Here is a 17,348-nt window from a genome sequence, read left to right as displayed (position 1 = left end):
TGCTGCAGTTGTACAGAGCATTGGTGAGGCCACATCTAGAGTATAATGTACAGATTTGCTCTCCTATTGAATAAAAGTGTAAAAACATTAGACAGTCCAGAGAAAATTCACTCAACTGATATCTGAGATGGGGGCTTATGAAAAAGATTGGACAGGCTGAGCCTCTTTCCATTGGTGTCGAGAAAAATGAGAAGTGATCTCATTGAGACATACAAGATACTGAGGAAACTTCAGAAGATGCATGTTTGCCCTTGTAGGGCAGACTAGAACTAGGGGCACACAATTTCAAAGTTAGTTGTCATTCATCAGGGACTGAGATGAAGAGACTTTTTTTCATCTCAGTGGGTCATGAATCTTTGTAAATGTGTTCCCAGAAAACAGAGGATGCAGAGTCATTATATATGTTTTTAAGGCAGAGGTGGATCCTTGACTAGCAAGGGAATCAATTGTTATTGGGAATAGGCAGGATTATAGAGTTGAATTTAATTTAATTTATTGTCTCATGTACCGAGGCACAGTGAAAAGCTTTATCTTGCAAGCAATACAAGCAGATCACACATTTAGCTGAGTTGAGGCTACAGTCACATCAGCCATAATCTTGTTGAAGAGTGAAGTAGGCTAGAAGGACCGAATGACCTAGTCTTGCTCATAATTTATATATTTCAATTTGCACACCGAGAAGCAATTTTTAGAAGCAAATAATTAGATGCAAGATAACTGCAGCAACGATCATTTTCAGGAGTCCAATGAAGTCACCAACATTTGAATCTAGTTCATCCACTGGTACATCAAATGATCTTTGTTTATGCTTAAATTTAGACAAGAGTGTTGTCAGATTATTCAAGAAAGTCACCAAAATCTAATGAAATCCGGCCCTAATTCTGTAAAATTTCCCTATACAGTGACGAGTGCTGTAACTCCAATTTGCCATTTGAAAGAAGTAAGCTAAATAACAGACCAAGTGGTTACATCCAAGATCATTCTGGTTCAAAAACCTCAACATCTAACCCGACGATTGAATTCACTAATCAAACCTTCAAGAAACTAAGAATCACTAGATTTCAGGGCTCACCTTTCAACAACTGGAACAGAGCTCAGCCGGGGGTCATCCTTTAACAAATCATGACTACTTTTGCTTTTTCCTTTCATGCTCTGAAACAGAAAACAGAAATTTTATAATTTCTAAAGAAAATAAAGAAGTGTTCAATACTGATTAAAATAAACATCAAGATGTGTAGCTTGGAAGAAAGTTTGCAGATGGTAGCATTCTCATGCATCTGCTGCATTTGTATTTCTTGGTGGTAAAGGTCGCAAGGTCGGAAGGTGCTACCAGAGAAGCCTTGATATAAATTGCTGTCATTTCTGTTGGTGGCAATGGGAGAGCACATGGGGGTCCCAATGAAGCAGGATGCTTTGAACTGGATGCTGTCCAGTTAAGTTGGAGTTGCACTTATCCAAGGAAGTGCAGAATATCCAGCACATTCCTAGCTTGTGCTTCACTGATGGTGAACAAACATTGGTGAAACAAGAGCAAAATTAAATGCACAATTGCTAGCCTTTGACCTGTTCTTACAGTCACAAAATTTGTTTAACAAACATACAATAAATTGAATTAGGAACAGAAGCAGACAATTTGGCCCTTCATGTGTGCTCCACTATTCAGTAAGATCATGCCTGACTTATTTGTGCTCCAAATTTCACATTCTTACCTACCTCTTCAATTCCCTTGCCGAACAAGAATATACCTTCCCTCAAAATTATTTGATGAACCCATCTCCATGAAAGCTCCTAAGTCTCACATACTTCTGAATATAAAAACGTTTTTCTCTCATCTCTTCGAAAAGAGCGACTAATTTTAAAACAATATTCCTTACTTCTGGACTCCCTCAAGAGTAAACAAAATCTACGGCCATCAATAAGTGACTGACCACTTAGAAACTGTAACAAAAAGGCACTACATCTTCCTAAACAATATCAAAAAAGTTATTGTTTGAAATAACAAGGTTGACAAGTGACAATGCAAACCACCAAGAAAATATGCTGTCATACTGTCCGGACATAGCAACCTCACTTTCACTCCAAATGGTTTAACTCAGCAACAAAAATGAAATTTATTTAATAACTAAATTTATAAAAACAGATTATCACCTGGCTAACTCGGTTTACTTCCTCCTCTTCCTCTTCTGCTTCTTCTCCAAAGGAAAGCAAACTGAAATTTCTGAAACAAAAAATCAGTAATAAAAATTATTTCTTTAATATCCATTGTTTTAAACAACACCAGCTTACATAAGATGATAAAAATTTCTTTGATACTGGTTTGTCTTCATCATTTAGAGAAGCAAATGACGAGACACCCAATATTCTACCTGCAGTCTAATCAATGATTCATATTAATTAAGTGTCAGTTCTTTCCTTAGTTATAGACCCAGGATCCAGTTTTTAAATAAATAATTCTCTCATTCCCAGCTTGTAAAGATATATGTATCTGATCAACAGTTACCAACTCATCTGTTGTTTTTAAGTTTTATTACACAAATTCAGACACACAAATTAGGAGCCAAAGCAGGCCATTTCGGAACTCTAGCCTACTCCATGACAGTAGATCTGATAGTGGTCTTAACTCCACATCCCTACTTACCTTAGATAACTGTTGACTCCCATGTTAATCAATAATCTACTGATTGCTGCCTTAAAAATATTCTAAAGCTGAAGTAGAGAGTGGTCTTCTTTCTGGTGCTAATTTAGTCTTGCTTGTATTAGTGAAATGTGCTTCTATTTCAATGAGGTGGCAGATAGAATCTAAAACTCCCAACGATAATCTTAGACATCACTATCAAATCTGATTGCCAACCTAAGTATTGAGATCTTCGATACAGACATGGGAAGATAGTAGCTTAATTGAGAGGTCTACGCTCATGCCTCAGGGACACAAGTTTAAATTCAAATTAAGTAGAAATCTGGAATGGAAAGCTCATCTTAGTAAAGGTACCATGAAGCTATCATTGTAAAATTGCATCTGGTTCATACATGTCCTTCAAGGAAAATGTCCTCAACCCTAGCTGGTCTGGCCTACATGTAACTCCAGAACAACAGAATTGAAAGTGAGACTCTTTTCTGCCCTCTGAAATAGGCCAGCAAGTCACTCAGCCCAAAAATAACTGGGGTAGTACAACAAATGCTTGCCTTCCAGCAACACACACATCCTATGTAAGAATAGATTTTAAAAATTCAAATTTAGCTCTCTGTAATTTAAAACTTTATTATGCACATTATATTTCTACTTTACAACATATACACAAGCTTATTAATTCAGTCTCCACTTTTGGAATGGAAAATTATTACAATATTAATGCATTACTGGTTCAGTTTGATGAAACATTCGAATGCCACAATTAGAAAAATATTTTCCATGTTCCAAGTAGTCAAAATATCCAAGTTTGAATTTAATAAAAGAGTCATAGAGATGTACAGCATGGAAACAGACCCTTTGGTCCAACTCGTCCATGCCGACCAGATATCCCAACCCAATCTAGTCCCACCTGCCAGCACTTGGCCTATATCCCTCCAAACCCTTCCTATTCATATACCCATCCAAATGCCTCTTAAATGTTGCAATTGTACCAGCCTCCACCACTTCCTCTGGCAGCTCATTCCATATATGTACCACCCTCTGTGTGAAAACGTTGCCCCGCAGGTCTTTTTAATATCTTTCCCCCTCACCCTAAACCTATCCCTACTCGTTCTGAACTCCCCCATCCTAGGAAAAAGATTTTGTCTATTTATCCTATCCATGCCCCTCAATTTTTTTTACACCTCTATAAGGTCACCCCTCAGCCTTCGACGCTCCAGGAAAACAGCCCCAGCCTGTCCAGCCTCTCATTATAGATGAAATCCTCCAACCCTAGAAACATCCTTGTCAATCTTTTCTGAACCCTTTCAAGTTTCACTATAGGAAGGAGACCAGGATTGCAAGCTATATTCCAACAGTGGTCTAACCAATGTCCTGTACAGCCGCAACATGACCTCCCAACTCCTGTACTCAATATTCTGACCAATAAAGGAATGCATATCAAATGCCTTCAGCATATCCTATCTACCTGCGACTCTACTTTCAAGGAACTATGAACCTGCACTCCAAGGTCTCTTTCTTCAGTAATACTCCCTACGACCTTACATTTAAGTGTCTAAGTCCTGCTAAGGTTTGCTTTCCCAAAATGTAGCACCTCGCATTTATCTAAATTAAAGTCTATCTGCCACTCCTCAACCCATTGACACATCTGATCAAGATCCTGTTGTAACCTGAGATAACCTTCTTCGCTGTCCACTACACCTCCAATTTTGGTGTCATCTGCAAACTTACTAACTGTACCTCTTATGCTCGCATCCAAATCATTTATAGAAATGACGAAAAGTAGTGGACCCAGCACCAATTCTTGTGCCACTCCACTAGTCACAAGCCTCCAGTCTGAAAAACAACCCTCCACCACCACCCTCTGTCTTCTACCTTTGAGCCAGTTCTGTATCCAAATGGCCAGTTCTCCCTGTATTCCGTGAGATCTAAACTTGCGAACCAGTCTCCCATGGGAAACCTTGTTGAACGCCTTACTGAAGTTCATATAGATCATATCTATCTCTCTGCCTTCATCAATCCTCTTTGTTACTTCTTCAAAACACTCAATCAAGATGGTGAGACATGATTTTCCACGCACAAAGCCATGTTGACTATCCCTAATCAGTCCTTGCCTTTCCAAATACATGTACATCCTGTCCCTCAGGATTCCCTCCAATTACTTGCCTACCACTGACGTCAGGCTCATTGGTCTATAGTTCCCTGGCTTGTCCTTACCACCTTTCTTAAAAGTGGCAACACGTTAGCCAACCTTCAGTCTTCCGGCACCTCACCTGTGACTATCGATGATACAAATATCTCAGAAACTTCAGGCAATTTTAAAACAACATATAATTTCAAAAACAAAATAGATATGAAATCTGTTATATGCCTGTTGTTCTTTATTTAAAAGAAAAGCTTTGAAAAGTATTTCATACCTCTGATTTTAATGTTATTTCACTTGCAAGTATAATGGATACATTTTCCTCAAGAATCATATAGGGTATAGATAGGGTTAATAGCAGGTGTCTTTTCCCTAGAACGTGGGATTTCAAGACTAGGGGGCCCATTTTTAAGGTGAGACAGAGACTTAAAAAAGACATGAGGGACAAACCTTTTATGCCGAGGGTGGTTCTCATTTGGAATGGTTTTCCCGAAGAATTGATGGATACAGGTGTAGTTTCAACATTTAAACGACAATTGGATAAGTACACGAATAGAAAATGTTTGGAGGATATGCACCAGGAGCAGACAGGTTGGACTATTTCGAGATTATGCTCGAAATGGACTGGTTAGAGCGAAAGGTCTGTTTCCATGCTGTATGACTCTCTGACTCTCATTATGATGCTGATTGTTTTATTCATTCATTGGATGTGGGCTCCACTGGCCAGGGAAGCAATTATTATCCATCCCTGATTTTCTATAGAGCAGTCAAGAATAAAACGCATTGCTATGAATCTGGAAAATCTTTTTGGGTTCACTAGTCTCCTTCAGGGAAGGCTGTCCTTACCTGGTGAACATGTGACTCCGGATCCATAGCAATGCAGTTTGGAGTTTCTAAATATCAAGGGCATTTGGTATTAGACAGGACCCAAAATGGTAAAAGCTGCACTGCCAAGTACAAAATCTAATGGTTAGAGATGCCAGAGCAGTGTTCTCGCAGCACAAGTTAGTCATTCTGAATATATAAACGCTAACTCAGTTTGATGAAGGGCTTATGCTCGAAACGTCGAATTCTCTATTCCTGAGATGCTGCCTAACCTGCTGTGCTTTGACCAGCAACACATTTGCAACTTTCAGGTCAGCCAACAACAAACTTCTTCAAAATTCATACAGAATACTTGATGCATAAAACGGTTAATGTCAACTAGTGGTAATGCATTAGATTTCCCATATTAGCACAAATTTATTTTGCATACAGAGATCTAATGTTGACCAGTAGTGTGGGTATTGATCGCAGAATTGTTTAATAATGATCTTATTGCCCAAGAAAAATGATGTAAACAATAATCAGATGGTTCCATAGGAGGCTAACCTCAGTAGAGGAGAGTACAGGGTGGGTGGCCAAATTCACATACATTTTGGTGATATTTTCCTTAAATTCCAGCCTATAATATTAAACCTTACATCATAATCAGAGCTGTTCACTAGAGAGTGAAAATAGAGTGAAGGAACATGTTAAAAATTGACAAATAAAGCCATAAACTCTTTTTCTTACAGCAAAAAACTATTTTTTTCTCAACTGCTATACAACTGGTCCAAACTTATAAGCAATCCCCTCATTAAGATGCTATATTTTCACAACATACACTACTTCATCAATTAATAAATAAAAAAGGGAGTAGTCATATTTAAAGTCAAGACTTGCATTTAAAACATACAATTCAAGATATAAGTATATCATACACAAAATGCATGTCAATGGAATGATTTACAGAATTTCAGTATGAAAATAAGCATCTTATATATTAATAAAGGGTAACAACATGACATCTTTTAATTACTTTGTCCCCTTGGAGTAAGATTTTTTCATTTCCTCCTCTCTTTTCTCCTTTTTGTGTTTTTTCAACACTCTTGGAACAATGTCATCAAAGCTGTTGTGCAGCACCTAGGAAAATATTTAAATGAAAGCTTAAAAGCAAATTATTTTATATACATGTAACATTAACATTCAGAAAGAAAATGCCTAAAATTTTAGAGAAAAGCATAGTTTCAAGGTTATTATACCTGATTTTCAAATATTCTAGAGTTGTAATCGCCTGATCATGATAGTAAAAGACACCAGGAGCTATTATTTGTGTCAATATTTGTTGAAACACTAATTTAGGTCTTTGTGAACACTTAAATCTGTTTATAATGAAAATATTTTGGGCAAAAGTAACTGTTCATATAACAAATTATACTTCAGCTTCTTTGTTATGTTGAATCATTAAAATTGCTTGCATTCACAAATTATACTGGTGATATTAAGTGGCAGAAAATTGTTTTGCAACATTGAATAAAACATCTCGGGATATCTGAAGTTACCACATGTGAATGTGAACATCTGATGTAATGAAAAGCGAAATTTCTCCAAATCACGATTGTGTGTATTTAAAACACAAAACAAATCTGCTCTTTTTGTAAGATTAGCATGGCAGATCAAAGCTAGATTGTCTGCCCAGGTAGTTAGCTCATTCTGAGAATTGCTCTTTAATGTAAACATTGAATTCAAACATAACAATTAAGTCAATAGTTAAGTAAATGTGATTCTGGGCCTTTTTAGCTGGCCAAATGAGTCTACAGCCCTGAAGATCTATATTATCAATGCTTACTTAATCTATTTTACAGAGAGGGGTCATATTTAGTCAAATGGTTGTAACATCGAATTTAATAGTAAAAAAATCTTTTAAAGATGTCAAAATAATCTTGAGCCTTTACTCTGCTAACATGTTCAGTTTATAAATCTTTACTAGAGGAAAAAAAGCAATGGAGGAGGATGGAAGTGACAAGGTAAAGAGAGAGGCCTAGTCTGCAGCAATCCTGAATCCTTCCCTCAAACATTAATTTTATATCAAAATTTTTTCCAAAGTTCTGTCAATATAAACAAAAAGCAAGTGAATTACAGTTCTGGACCTTTTTCAATACCTTTGAGAATGGTGCTTAAACTATCCCACATGTCAATTTTCTAAACTTCACTATACTATCCTATTCCTAAATAATTCAGAATTCTAGAAGAAACAAGATGGTAAAGGTTTAATCTTGCACTCATCAGTACAGAATTGCAAGAATATCAAATCTCAAAGGAACCAAAATTAATAACACATGTGAAGAATGCATTTGCTGATTGGTTGACAAATTGATCGCTTTTGGTCAATGCATTGCCATGGGGAACACACACTGAACGGCTGTACCCCAAGCTTTCATATGGCTGAGAAAAAGCATAATGCATGGACATGTCTCTGTTTGCAAAGGATAGGGCCCAGCCTGGGAATACATGTAGCTTCTAGCACACACAGGTGAACCTTCACTGATCAATATCCAGGATAGGATTATGACAGTTTCATACGATTCACGATTGGCCTTATCAGCAACCTTGTAAATAGCATCTAGGTTACCTGCTCAATGCAAATTTGATGGCAGAATAGGGCACATCAAAGCTATCCAATGGGATAATAGCCATCCCCATTCAGGTCAATGCTTTACACAAACTCAGGAAAGGACCCAATTCCACCTATTTTGGTCTTGATATGTTCTCAGTCTAGCTCAGGATAACCCTGGAAGAGTAAGGAGCCTCAAAGTATTTGAAATGCAGATGAAGCTTGTCGCTTCATGCTGCTACTATGCAGTGACGATGTGAGCACCATTATTTACCAATAGAAAGTGGTTGTTAAGCCAAAGATATTCTCCCCCTTCAACATGTATCAGTAATGTGTACATAACTGCAGTGCTAGTTTTTTGCCAGTTATTACAAAATATCAAACCTTTAGTTGTTTGCAACAGGCTAACCTTATCCAACCAGCCCATGCTTGAAAAATTCATAATGCAATGTCTAGTATTGACGTGATTCAACAATTTGAACAATATTTGATTAACAATTTCAACTGTATTAAGAATTACATTAAATAAAATTAGGATTAGTCAAGCTCACAGCATGACTCAGTAATGTCTGCCAGAGCAACATATGCTCACATGCAGGGGATGGCCATTCCCTAGTGCATTTCAAGTGCAGTGCCTTGACCAAATGAGTAAACTTGCCTGGTTTGAATTTAAAGAAAATCTTGTCAGTTAACTGTTCCTTGGTTCATTCTCCATGGCAATGCCTCTACCACCTCCAACCAATCAGCACCCTCATCTCATGCAGTACAAGTTGTTCCTCCCTTTGAGATTTGGTATTCTTGCAATTCTGTTCTGATAAGTGCAAAATAAAAAGCTATGACAGTACCTTCTTTTGTTAAAAATATGCAAATAATTAGGTATCCAATCTACAAAAGTCACAGTTCCTCAACGTAATATTTTCAATTACTGAACTGTAAAGTCATAATGGAAATCTTGCAGAAGTTCCAGCATGCAATTTACTATTATTCCACTAATGGCTACATTTAAGGCATTTTTACCCTCTGAATGGGCCGAATTCTGCAGAGGCACAATTCTTCTTCATGAGGAATAAAGCCCAAAAAAATGTTACTTATAAACTAAAAACTGAAAAATTAAACTAAGTTTAATGTGCAACACTTTAATTTGTGAATCAAGTTTATCTGTCATTACTGAATCCTTCCAAGATATTTCTATCACCCTGATTTGTAAAGGTATTATTGGATCATTAATGATTGAAGTTTGCCACTGAAATGTTTATTTGGTATTTCTCTGCATGTCGACTTAAATTTTTTAAAAATGATTGTCCACAAGGCTGTGCAAAATGACGTAACAATAATAGCAATAATTATAATAATAAACATTGCAAAACTTAATTCACACAACTGAGAAACTTTAATGTCTTGAATTTTCTTGCTGGCTGTACAACACAAAAACTGAGAATCTGTTAAATAATAATTAAGGGGTGGAAAACTGTTACGCGAAAGTATTGAGCCTTTGAACTAGTCTTTGAATTTTCTTTGACTTTAATGATAGATTCTGATTTCGCATTAAATAAGAACAACAGAGAAACTATTTTTAAAAAACAGGTCATCCTAACCTTGTCTGACCTATATGACCGTAAGACCTCATTTATATAGCGGATTTTTAACATCTTAAGGGTGGAGAGTTGGCAGAAATAAAGATGTAGTTTTGCTCAGGAAAATGGTACATAAGCCAATTATCATGACATGTTCAGATGCGATGTAGTTATTCAGTGAAATTCATTTTCCCACGTAATTTTACCAGAGGGCACTAAAAACTCAAAATTTTTAACTCCTTTAACACATGCTCACCCAGTTTTGGACAATGCACAGATATCTAACCTGACACACCTCCACCTGCAAAGAGACTCTGAAGGACTGTCAAGAGAGGAAACCAGAATTGAAGCCTAGCGAAGTACACTGGTTTCATGCTTGACAAAACAAAGGCAATCATGCACAATGATGCGCTGGGCTAAATGTTGGCACATACGCATAACTCTGCAGAGTCACAATTCTTCTTCATGAGGAATAAAGCCCAAAAAAAATGCTAGTTTAATTTTTTAGTTCATAACTAAGTTTAATGTACAACATTTTAATTTGTGAATCATGTTTGTCTGTCATTACTGAATCCTTCCAAGATATCTCCATCACCCTGATTCGTAAAGGAATTATTGGATCATTACTGATTGAAGTATGCCACTGAAATGTTTATTTGGGATCTCTCCGCATGCCAACTCAAATTTTTAAAAAATGATTGTACCACATTTCAACATGAGGTACCATGCAGTTCCAAAGTTGTATTTAGAGTAAAGATCTGTTGTGGATTCAGGGCACTCAACCCAGCGACATGGAACATGTTTGAAACTTCAAGGACATACTCAAAAGCACAGTCAGTTGCTAAGTGATCATTTCTTTAACAATCCCCTTAGGCTGGGGATTGTTAAAGAAAGGGAATCCCTGGTATAAGCCCTTAGTGAAAGGATGGCAGGGGAGCAAACTGCAGAACACTACGTCTGTCAAGGGAACCCCAACACTTAAAGGTTCCATTTAGGGGAGGGGTCATAGATTACTACAACATGGAAAAAGGCCCTTTGACCCACATGCCCATGCAAGCACCTATACAACCTAATTCCATTTTCCAGTATTTGGCCCTAAACCCCTGTACATTATGGCTTTCCAAGTGCTCATCTGAATAAGTTGTTATGTTATGATGGTACTTTTAACCACTCTTTCAAGCAGTGAGTTCAAATGCCATTGAGATGAAAAAAATTCTTAACTTCCCCTAAACTTCCATTTCTTTAAATATACACCTTCTGGTTATTGATCCCTGTGCTAATGTACAGGTTTCTTCCTACCTATCCTATCTATGCCCCTTATAAATTTTATACATCTCAACCAGATTCCCACTGAGTCTTCTCTGGTCTAAGGAAAATAATTCTAGATTATCTGGTTTCTGTTCATAGCTGAAATGCTCCAGCCCAGATTACATCGTGCTGAATATCCTCTGTGACCTCTCCTATATAATCATCATCCTCACTGTAGAGTACTGACAAGAACTACAAAATAGAGTTACAGCTATGGTCTAACTAACAATTCCATCACAAACTCTGTTCTCTTATATTCAATGCCTCTGCTAACCATAGAATCCCTAGTGTGGAAACAGGCCATTTGTCCCAACAAGTCCATACTGACCCGCCGAAGAGTAACCTATCCAGACCCATTCCTCTAGCCTATTACTCTACATTTACCCTGACTAACGTACCTAACCTACACATCCTTGAACATTATGGGCAATTTAGCATGGCCAATCCACCTAACCTGCATATCTTTGGATTGTTGGAGGAAACCCACGCAGACGCAGGGAGAATGTGCAAACTCCACTCAGACAGGTGACCGAGGCTGGAATCGAACCCAGGTCCATGGCACTGTGAGGCAGCATCCATGGACAGAAAGCAAGCTAAAAATTGAGTCTAGATGGAAGAGAACCCATTCCTTCCCTTTCTTTTAACTTTGCTTATTATATTCTTTGTCACTATGTTCTCCTCCACCTCCCCCTGCTCCCTGTCTCCACTGGGACTGTCTGTTCTTTCCAGTCTGGCAGTTAGACAAACAATGCTCTGCCATTCTCACATTCCAATCAATCAATCTGAACTATCAATATGCTTTCTCCCCAGCACTCAAATCCCTACCTCTTCCACTATTGCATAAAGGCTGCCCTGTCCACATTTCACGTCAGCTTTGATGAGGCGTCACCTACACTCAAAATGTTAGCTTGCGTTCTCTGCATGGATGTTGCCTGACCCACTATGATCTCCAGTAATTTTTGTTTTCAGTGCAGATTCCAGGATCTGCAGTAATTTGCTCTGACACACTGATCGCTTCTGTCTTCAGAAGTCACTGCTGCACATGGACCTTCAAGGCCTTTGCAGCTAGAAAGAAAACTAGAGGTAACGCAACTCATAGGACATGCCAGTAATGAAACATAATGTCAAAGAGCCATAGAATTGTACAGCATGGAAACAAACTCTTTGGTCCAACTCGTCCATGCCGACCAGATATTCTACATTAATCTCGAACCATTTGCAAACATTTATCCCATATCTTTTTTAAACCCTTCCTATTCATTATACCTATCTGGATGCTCTTCAAATGTTGCCTCAGGTAGCAGCTCTGAATATCAAAAAAAAGCATAGCATTCTTAATGCGTTCTTGGGATGAAGGACGTTGGTCCACAAAATTAGACCAAATAGTGTTAAGTTGATATAGCATCCTCAATCAGGAATTCTTCAATTCCTGAAGAAGGGTTCATGCCCAAAACGTCGATTCGCCTGCTCCTTGGATGCTGCCTGACCTGCTGCGCTTTTCCAGCAACACATTTTCAGCTCTGATCTCCAGCATCTATAGTCCTCACTTTCTCATAGCATCCTCAATTCCTGGATTACAGCAAGGAAAGCAGGGGATAGCTGATCCTCTTAAATTTCAATCCACTATGTAAGCTAAACCCAGATAGCGTGCTCCTAGGAAATATTGGAGGAGTTGTGATGACTCACAGCCATTTGGAAACTTGGATTTTCACAATTGTTTGGGACCTCTATGCAAATTGATGACATTTATTCAACAAGTCAGACATGTGGAAAATAAACATCTGGTCGCCCAGTTGTAGGAAGGACATTATCAAGCTGCAACGATTTCAGAGGAGATTTACCAGGATGTTGCCAGGTATGGAAGGTTGGAGTTATAAAGAATGGCTGAAAAGGCTGGGATTATTTTTCACTGCAGCGTGGGAGGTTGAGAGGCGACCTGATAGAGGTTTATAAAATAATGAGAGGTATAGAGAGAGTTGATGGTAGTTGTCTTTTCCCCAAGATGGGAAATTTCAAGACCAGAGGACACATTTTAAGGTGAGAGGAGAGAGATTTAAAAAAAAGACAAGAGGTATTTTTTTCACACAGAGGGAACTTCCTGAGCAAGTGGTAGGCGTGGGTACAATTACAATGTCTAAAAGACATTTGGACAGATACATGAATAGGAAAGGTTTGGAAGGATATGGGCCAGGAGCAGGTAGGTTGGACTAGTTTAGTTTGGGATTATGTTTGGCATGGAGTGGTTGGACCAAAGGGTCTGTTTCCGTGCTGTATGGCCCTATGACTCTATGTTTTAAGGTGTCAAGTTGAATTTATAGCAAAGAAACAAGCTAATTTAGGCCAACTGCTTTATTGTAGTATTTATATCCAACATAAAACTGCTTTCATCTTTGTTCATCTAACCCTATTAGCATAATCTTCTATTAAATTCCTGAAAGGAATGCAGATACAATAACCTTCAAAGGTGGAATTAGATAAATACATAAAGAGGAAAAATATTACAAGGATAATGGGAAAAAGGCAAGTGTGACTAATTAGATATCTATACTAAAATGGTAACATGGAGACCAACCTCTACCTACGCAACATCATTACATTGTTGTGGAAGGACAGATCATTCTTTAAGGCAGTGGATAACATGGGATTTTACTAAATATAATCTTAACAAAGTTTTGCAGATGCTGTAATACAAATTTTTTATAAGAATGCTAACTTGTTAAGAAATTGCATCAGCCTTTAATGATGTTTATAAAACAATTGTACTGTTTCAAGTTTAGAAAAAAAAATCAAGAGTGGGTTTTTGATGTGTGTAATACTAGAGATGGCATTTCTGGATTAGGTTCTTCCTTGGAAATATTAATTAAGTACATAACTAATCAGCAAGGATTAGTGAGGCAAATTTAAGCTCAATTCATTATTAAAAATCTGGAACAGAAAAATATTCTCAGTAATAGTGGCATGAAAGCATAATTTATTGCAGTAAAAGCCACCTGGGCTTTCCAGAAGAAATCCACTGTCGTTACCTGCTCACCTACATGTGACTCCAGACCTATATCAATGTAATTGACTCTTAAACAGCCTCTGAAATTACCTAGCAAACCACCACAGCAAAGTCAAAAGGAATAAAACAGGACAAATATCTGGCATTGACTTAAGGCACTGAAAATGACAATGGCAAATGTTGAGTTTGAAAATACCTCCTCACTAACATCTGGGCTTCTGCAAAAAAATGGAAGAGCTTTCCATAGAGGGAAAGCAATATCTGGCATTTTACTATCCACAGCATCATATCTAGCAGAGAAAAACCAGACACCACCAGTGCTGTAGGGCATATCCAGTAAAAATTAGGCACAATGTTGAAGCAAACTGCTGCAGATGCTGGAATCTGTACTGAAAACAAAAAAAGTCAGAAATCACAGAGGGTCAGGCAGCATCTGTGAACAGAGAGCGAGCTAATGTTTTGAGCCTAGATGACTCTTCAACAGAGTTTCCTGGAGGAACTTGAATGTTTCAACGGAACAAAATACACCACCTGCCAAACTAAACCTGTAATTTCAGATTAACTATACCATTTCTAAACTTAATGTAGAAGTTCTCCTCTGGAGGCACCTTTATAGCAGAATTAATCACTGGACCTCTTATCACATTATACTATATCTAAAATACTACATCTGTCTTTGGTCAGTCCCTCATCCTGTATATATTCCAGGTGTCTTTCCTTGTTAGAAATCCCCGTGATTGCTATTATACACCTATTATACGTACCTCTAATCTCCTATTTTATACTTTGCTCTTTTCTTTTCACTACCATTTAGTGACCTACTAACAACTTCTCGCAATGTTACTGCCCCATGCTGCTTGTTAGCTTCATCCAAATTATATCTACATTTTCATTCTTTGTTACGAGATCCACTCTCACTAATGTACTGATCACATCAAATATCAACAGTGCTAGCTCATTTACTTTTCCCTTTGCTCTAACTTTACAAAATGCCAAGTTCCCTCAAACATTCAGTTCTCAGACTTGATCGCTGCACAGTGATCGCAATAATGACAATTGGATCATACCGATTTACTCACAGATGCATCATCAATTTATTAATCTTGTTGTGAATATTGTGTATTCAAACATAGAGTGCCTTTAGTCTTTTCATTATGTTTGTAACAGCTAGCCTTATCTGCTGATACACACTTAAGATTGGCAGCAAAGAGACAGAGCTTTCACTCAGATTAACAAATCTCTGTTATTTTGCTCTCTTGCTTTGGTCCTCTCCACTTAACCTATTACATCCTCCCCTCAAATGATCTCTTGTCCCCAATATTTAGATTAAAGTTTTTGCCACTGCTTGAATAAAAGAACTCACCAGACTTCTGGTCTTAACACTGTTCAAATGAGGTTTCATTAATCAGAAACTAAACTGGACCAGCTATAAAAATACTGGGACTACAAGAGCAGGTCGAAGACTCTAAACTCTCAGGCCCATCTCTGACTCTCCAACGCCTGCCCAGGATGTTCAAGGCACAAGTCAGGAGTATGATGGAATACCTTGTACTTATCTGGGTGAATGCAGCTACAGTATACAAGAAACTCAATAAAACCCAGCATTAAGCAGTTGATTTGATCAGCACCTGATCCAGCACCTTAAATATTCACTTCCTGCACTGCCAACATGCCATGGCAGCACTGTGTACCACCTACAAGATGTACTACGGCAACTCAAGGTTCCTCTAACAGCACGTTACAAACTTGTGAAGAATACCATGCAGGAGGGCAAAGGTAAGAGGTACATGGGACCATCACCACCTGCAAGGTTCCTTACCCCATCCTGAATTGGAACTGTATCACCACTGTCTCCAAATCAAAATGTTTGAAGTCCTTTTCTGACAGCACTGTGGAAGCACCCAGACCAGAAGCCCTGCAGGGGTTGAAGATGTGACTCACCATCACCTTGACAAGGACAATTGGGTCTGTGGAATTCTTTGCCGCAGAGTGCGGTGGAGGCCGGGACGCTAAATGTCTTCAAGGCAGAGATTGATAAATTCTTGATATCACAAGGAATTAAGGGCTACAGGGAGAATGCAGGTAAGTGGAGTTGAAGTGCCCATCAGCCATGATTGAATGGCGGAGTGGACTTGATGGGCCGAATGGCCTTACTTCCACTCCTATGTCTTATGGTCTTAATTAGGAATAGAAAACAAATGCTGGCCTTACCACCAACAACCACATTACATGAAATAATTAAAAAAAAGTTTCTCTCCAAATGCTCCAGAATTACAAGACGGGTAGAAGCGATGGACCTCAATACAACTAAAGTAATGAAGTAGGTGGGCCAGCAAATAATCAAAAGTGATAGTATCTCAGTAGCAGTATGAATAGTTGCCCAGCATCTAGGCAGGCAATTCAGCAAATCCTGGCAAGTGGAGCAGATTTAATACATAGATCCCATGCTACTAGTCAAACACAGGCGCAGGTGTGGGGGTGCAAATAAAATCATGAATAACACTAAAGCATTTTTATGGAGTCAGGATATGTGTTTACTTAACTTGCTTGTAAGAAGATGGAATTTGCACTGCTAGCCACTTTCCATCAAAGATTAAGTACTGTAGTTACAATTGACAAAAGGACTTCAGCTCAGTTGATTAGTGATGATAAAACATAAATTTAAGCATAACATAAGCATAAATTTATACCTTCACAGCACAATATAAGTATAACAAACAACTTTTAGCTGCAGCCAAAATCGTAGTTCTCATCTAATGGTAATAAGGTTTCTTACTTTAATTTAGCAACATAAAATATAAATCTTAAATTTGCTCATCTCACCTCTGTAGACTTAATCTTATGAGGGCTGATTGGTCGCTCATCTTTATCAATTTCTACTTCTGCTAATCTTAATATATTATAAATAGTATCACCAGTCACCTGTGAAGAAAAAAAAATCTACTTATATGTAAGAACTGATAGTCTTATTGCACACTTATTCTGCAACCGACCATAGAATAAATTCAGTAACGTAGACCAGTCAAAACAGTTAAAGGTTTGAACGGAATCTAGATTAATACTAAATTCAGTTATAACAAACATACACAAATAAAATATCTTTATTTCTTTATAATGTTTGCATTGTCTATCTATTATTCTAGTAAAAGCAGAACAAGAACTTAACTAATTTCCTTTAGGAAAATAAAACTGCTGTCCTTAACTGAACTGGCCTACATGTGTATCCAGAACCATAGCAGAACCATGCCCTTAAAGAAGTTATTTAGTCTTATAAACTG

General features: G+C 37.8%; 1 protein-coding gene across 1 annotated transcript in view; it reads right to left on the bottom strand.

Annotated features, from left to right (window-relative positions):
- Window positions 1-17,348, bottom strand: part of cwc27 (CWC27 spliceosome associated cyclophilin) — a 268,357-nt gene that overhangs the window by 214,083 nt on the left and 36,926 nt on the right. The window contains exons 5-8 of the mRNA XM_060823753.1: window positions 16,894-16,992; window positions 6,613-6,716; window positions 2,149-2,218; window positions 1,073-1,152 (exon numbers count right to left, since the gene is read on the bottom strand). Coding sequence (XP_060679736.1) covers window positions 1,073-1,152; window positions 2,149-2,218; window positions 6,613-6,716; window positions 16,894-16,992 — 353 coding nt within the window. The remainder of the gene's footprint in view (window positions 1-1,072; window positions 1,153-2,148; window positions 2,219-6,612; window positions 6,717-16,893; window positions 16,993-17,348) is intronic.

Source organism: Hemiscyllium ocellatum, chromosome 1, assembly GCF_020745735.1.
Source record: "Hemiscyllium ocellatum isolate sHemOce1 chromosome 1, sHemOce1.pat.X.cur, whole genome shotgun sequence".
In the NCBI taxonomy this organism is placed as follows: domain Eukaryota; kingdom Metazoa; phylum Chordata; class Chondrichthyes; order Orectolobiformes; family Hemiscylliidae; genus Hemiscyllium; species Hemiscyllium ocellatum.
This window is presented reverse-complemented; position numbering and strand designations above follow the sequence as displayed.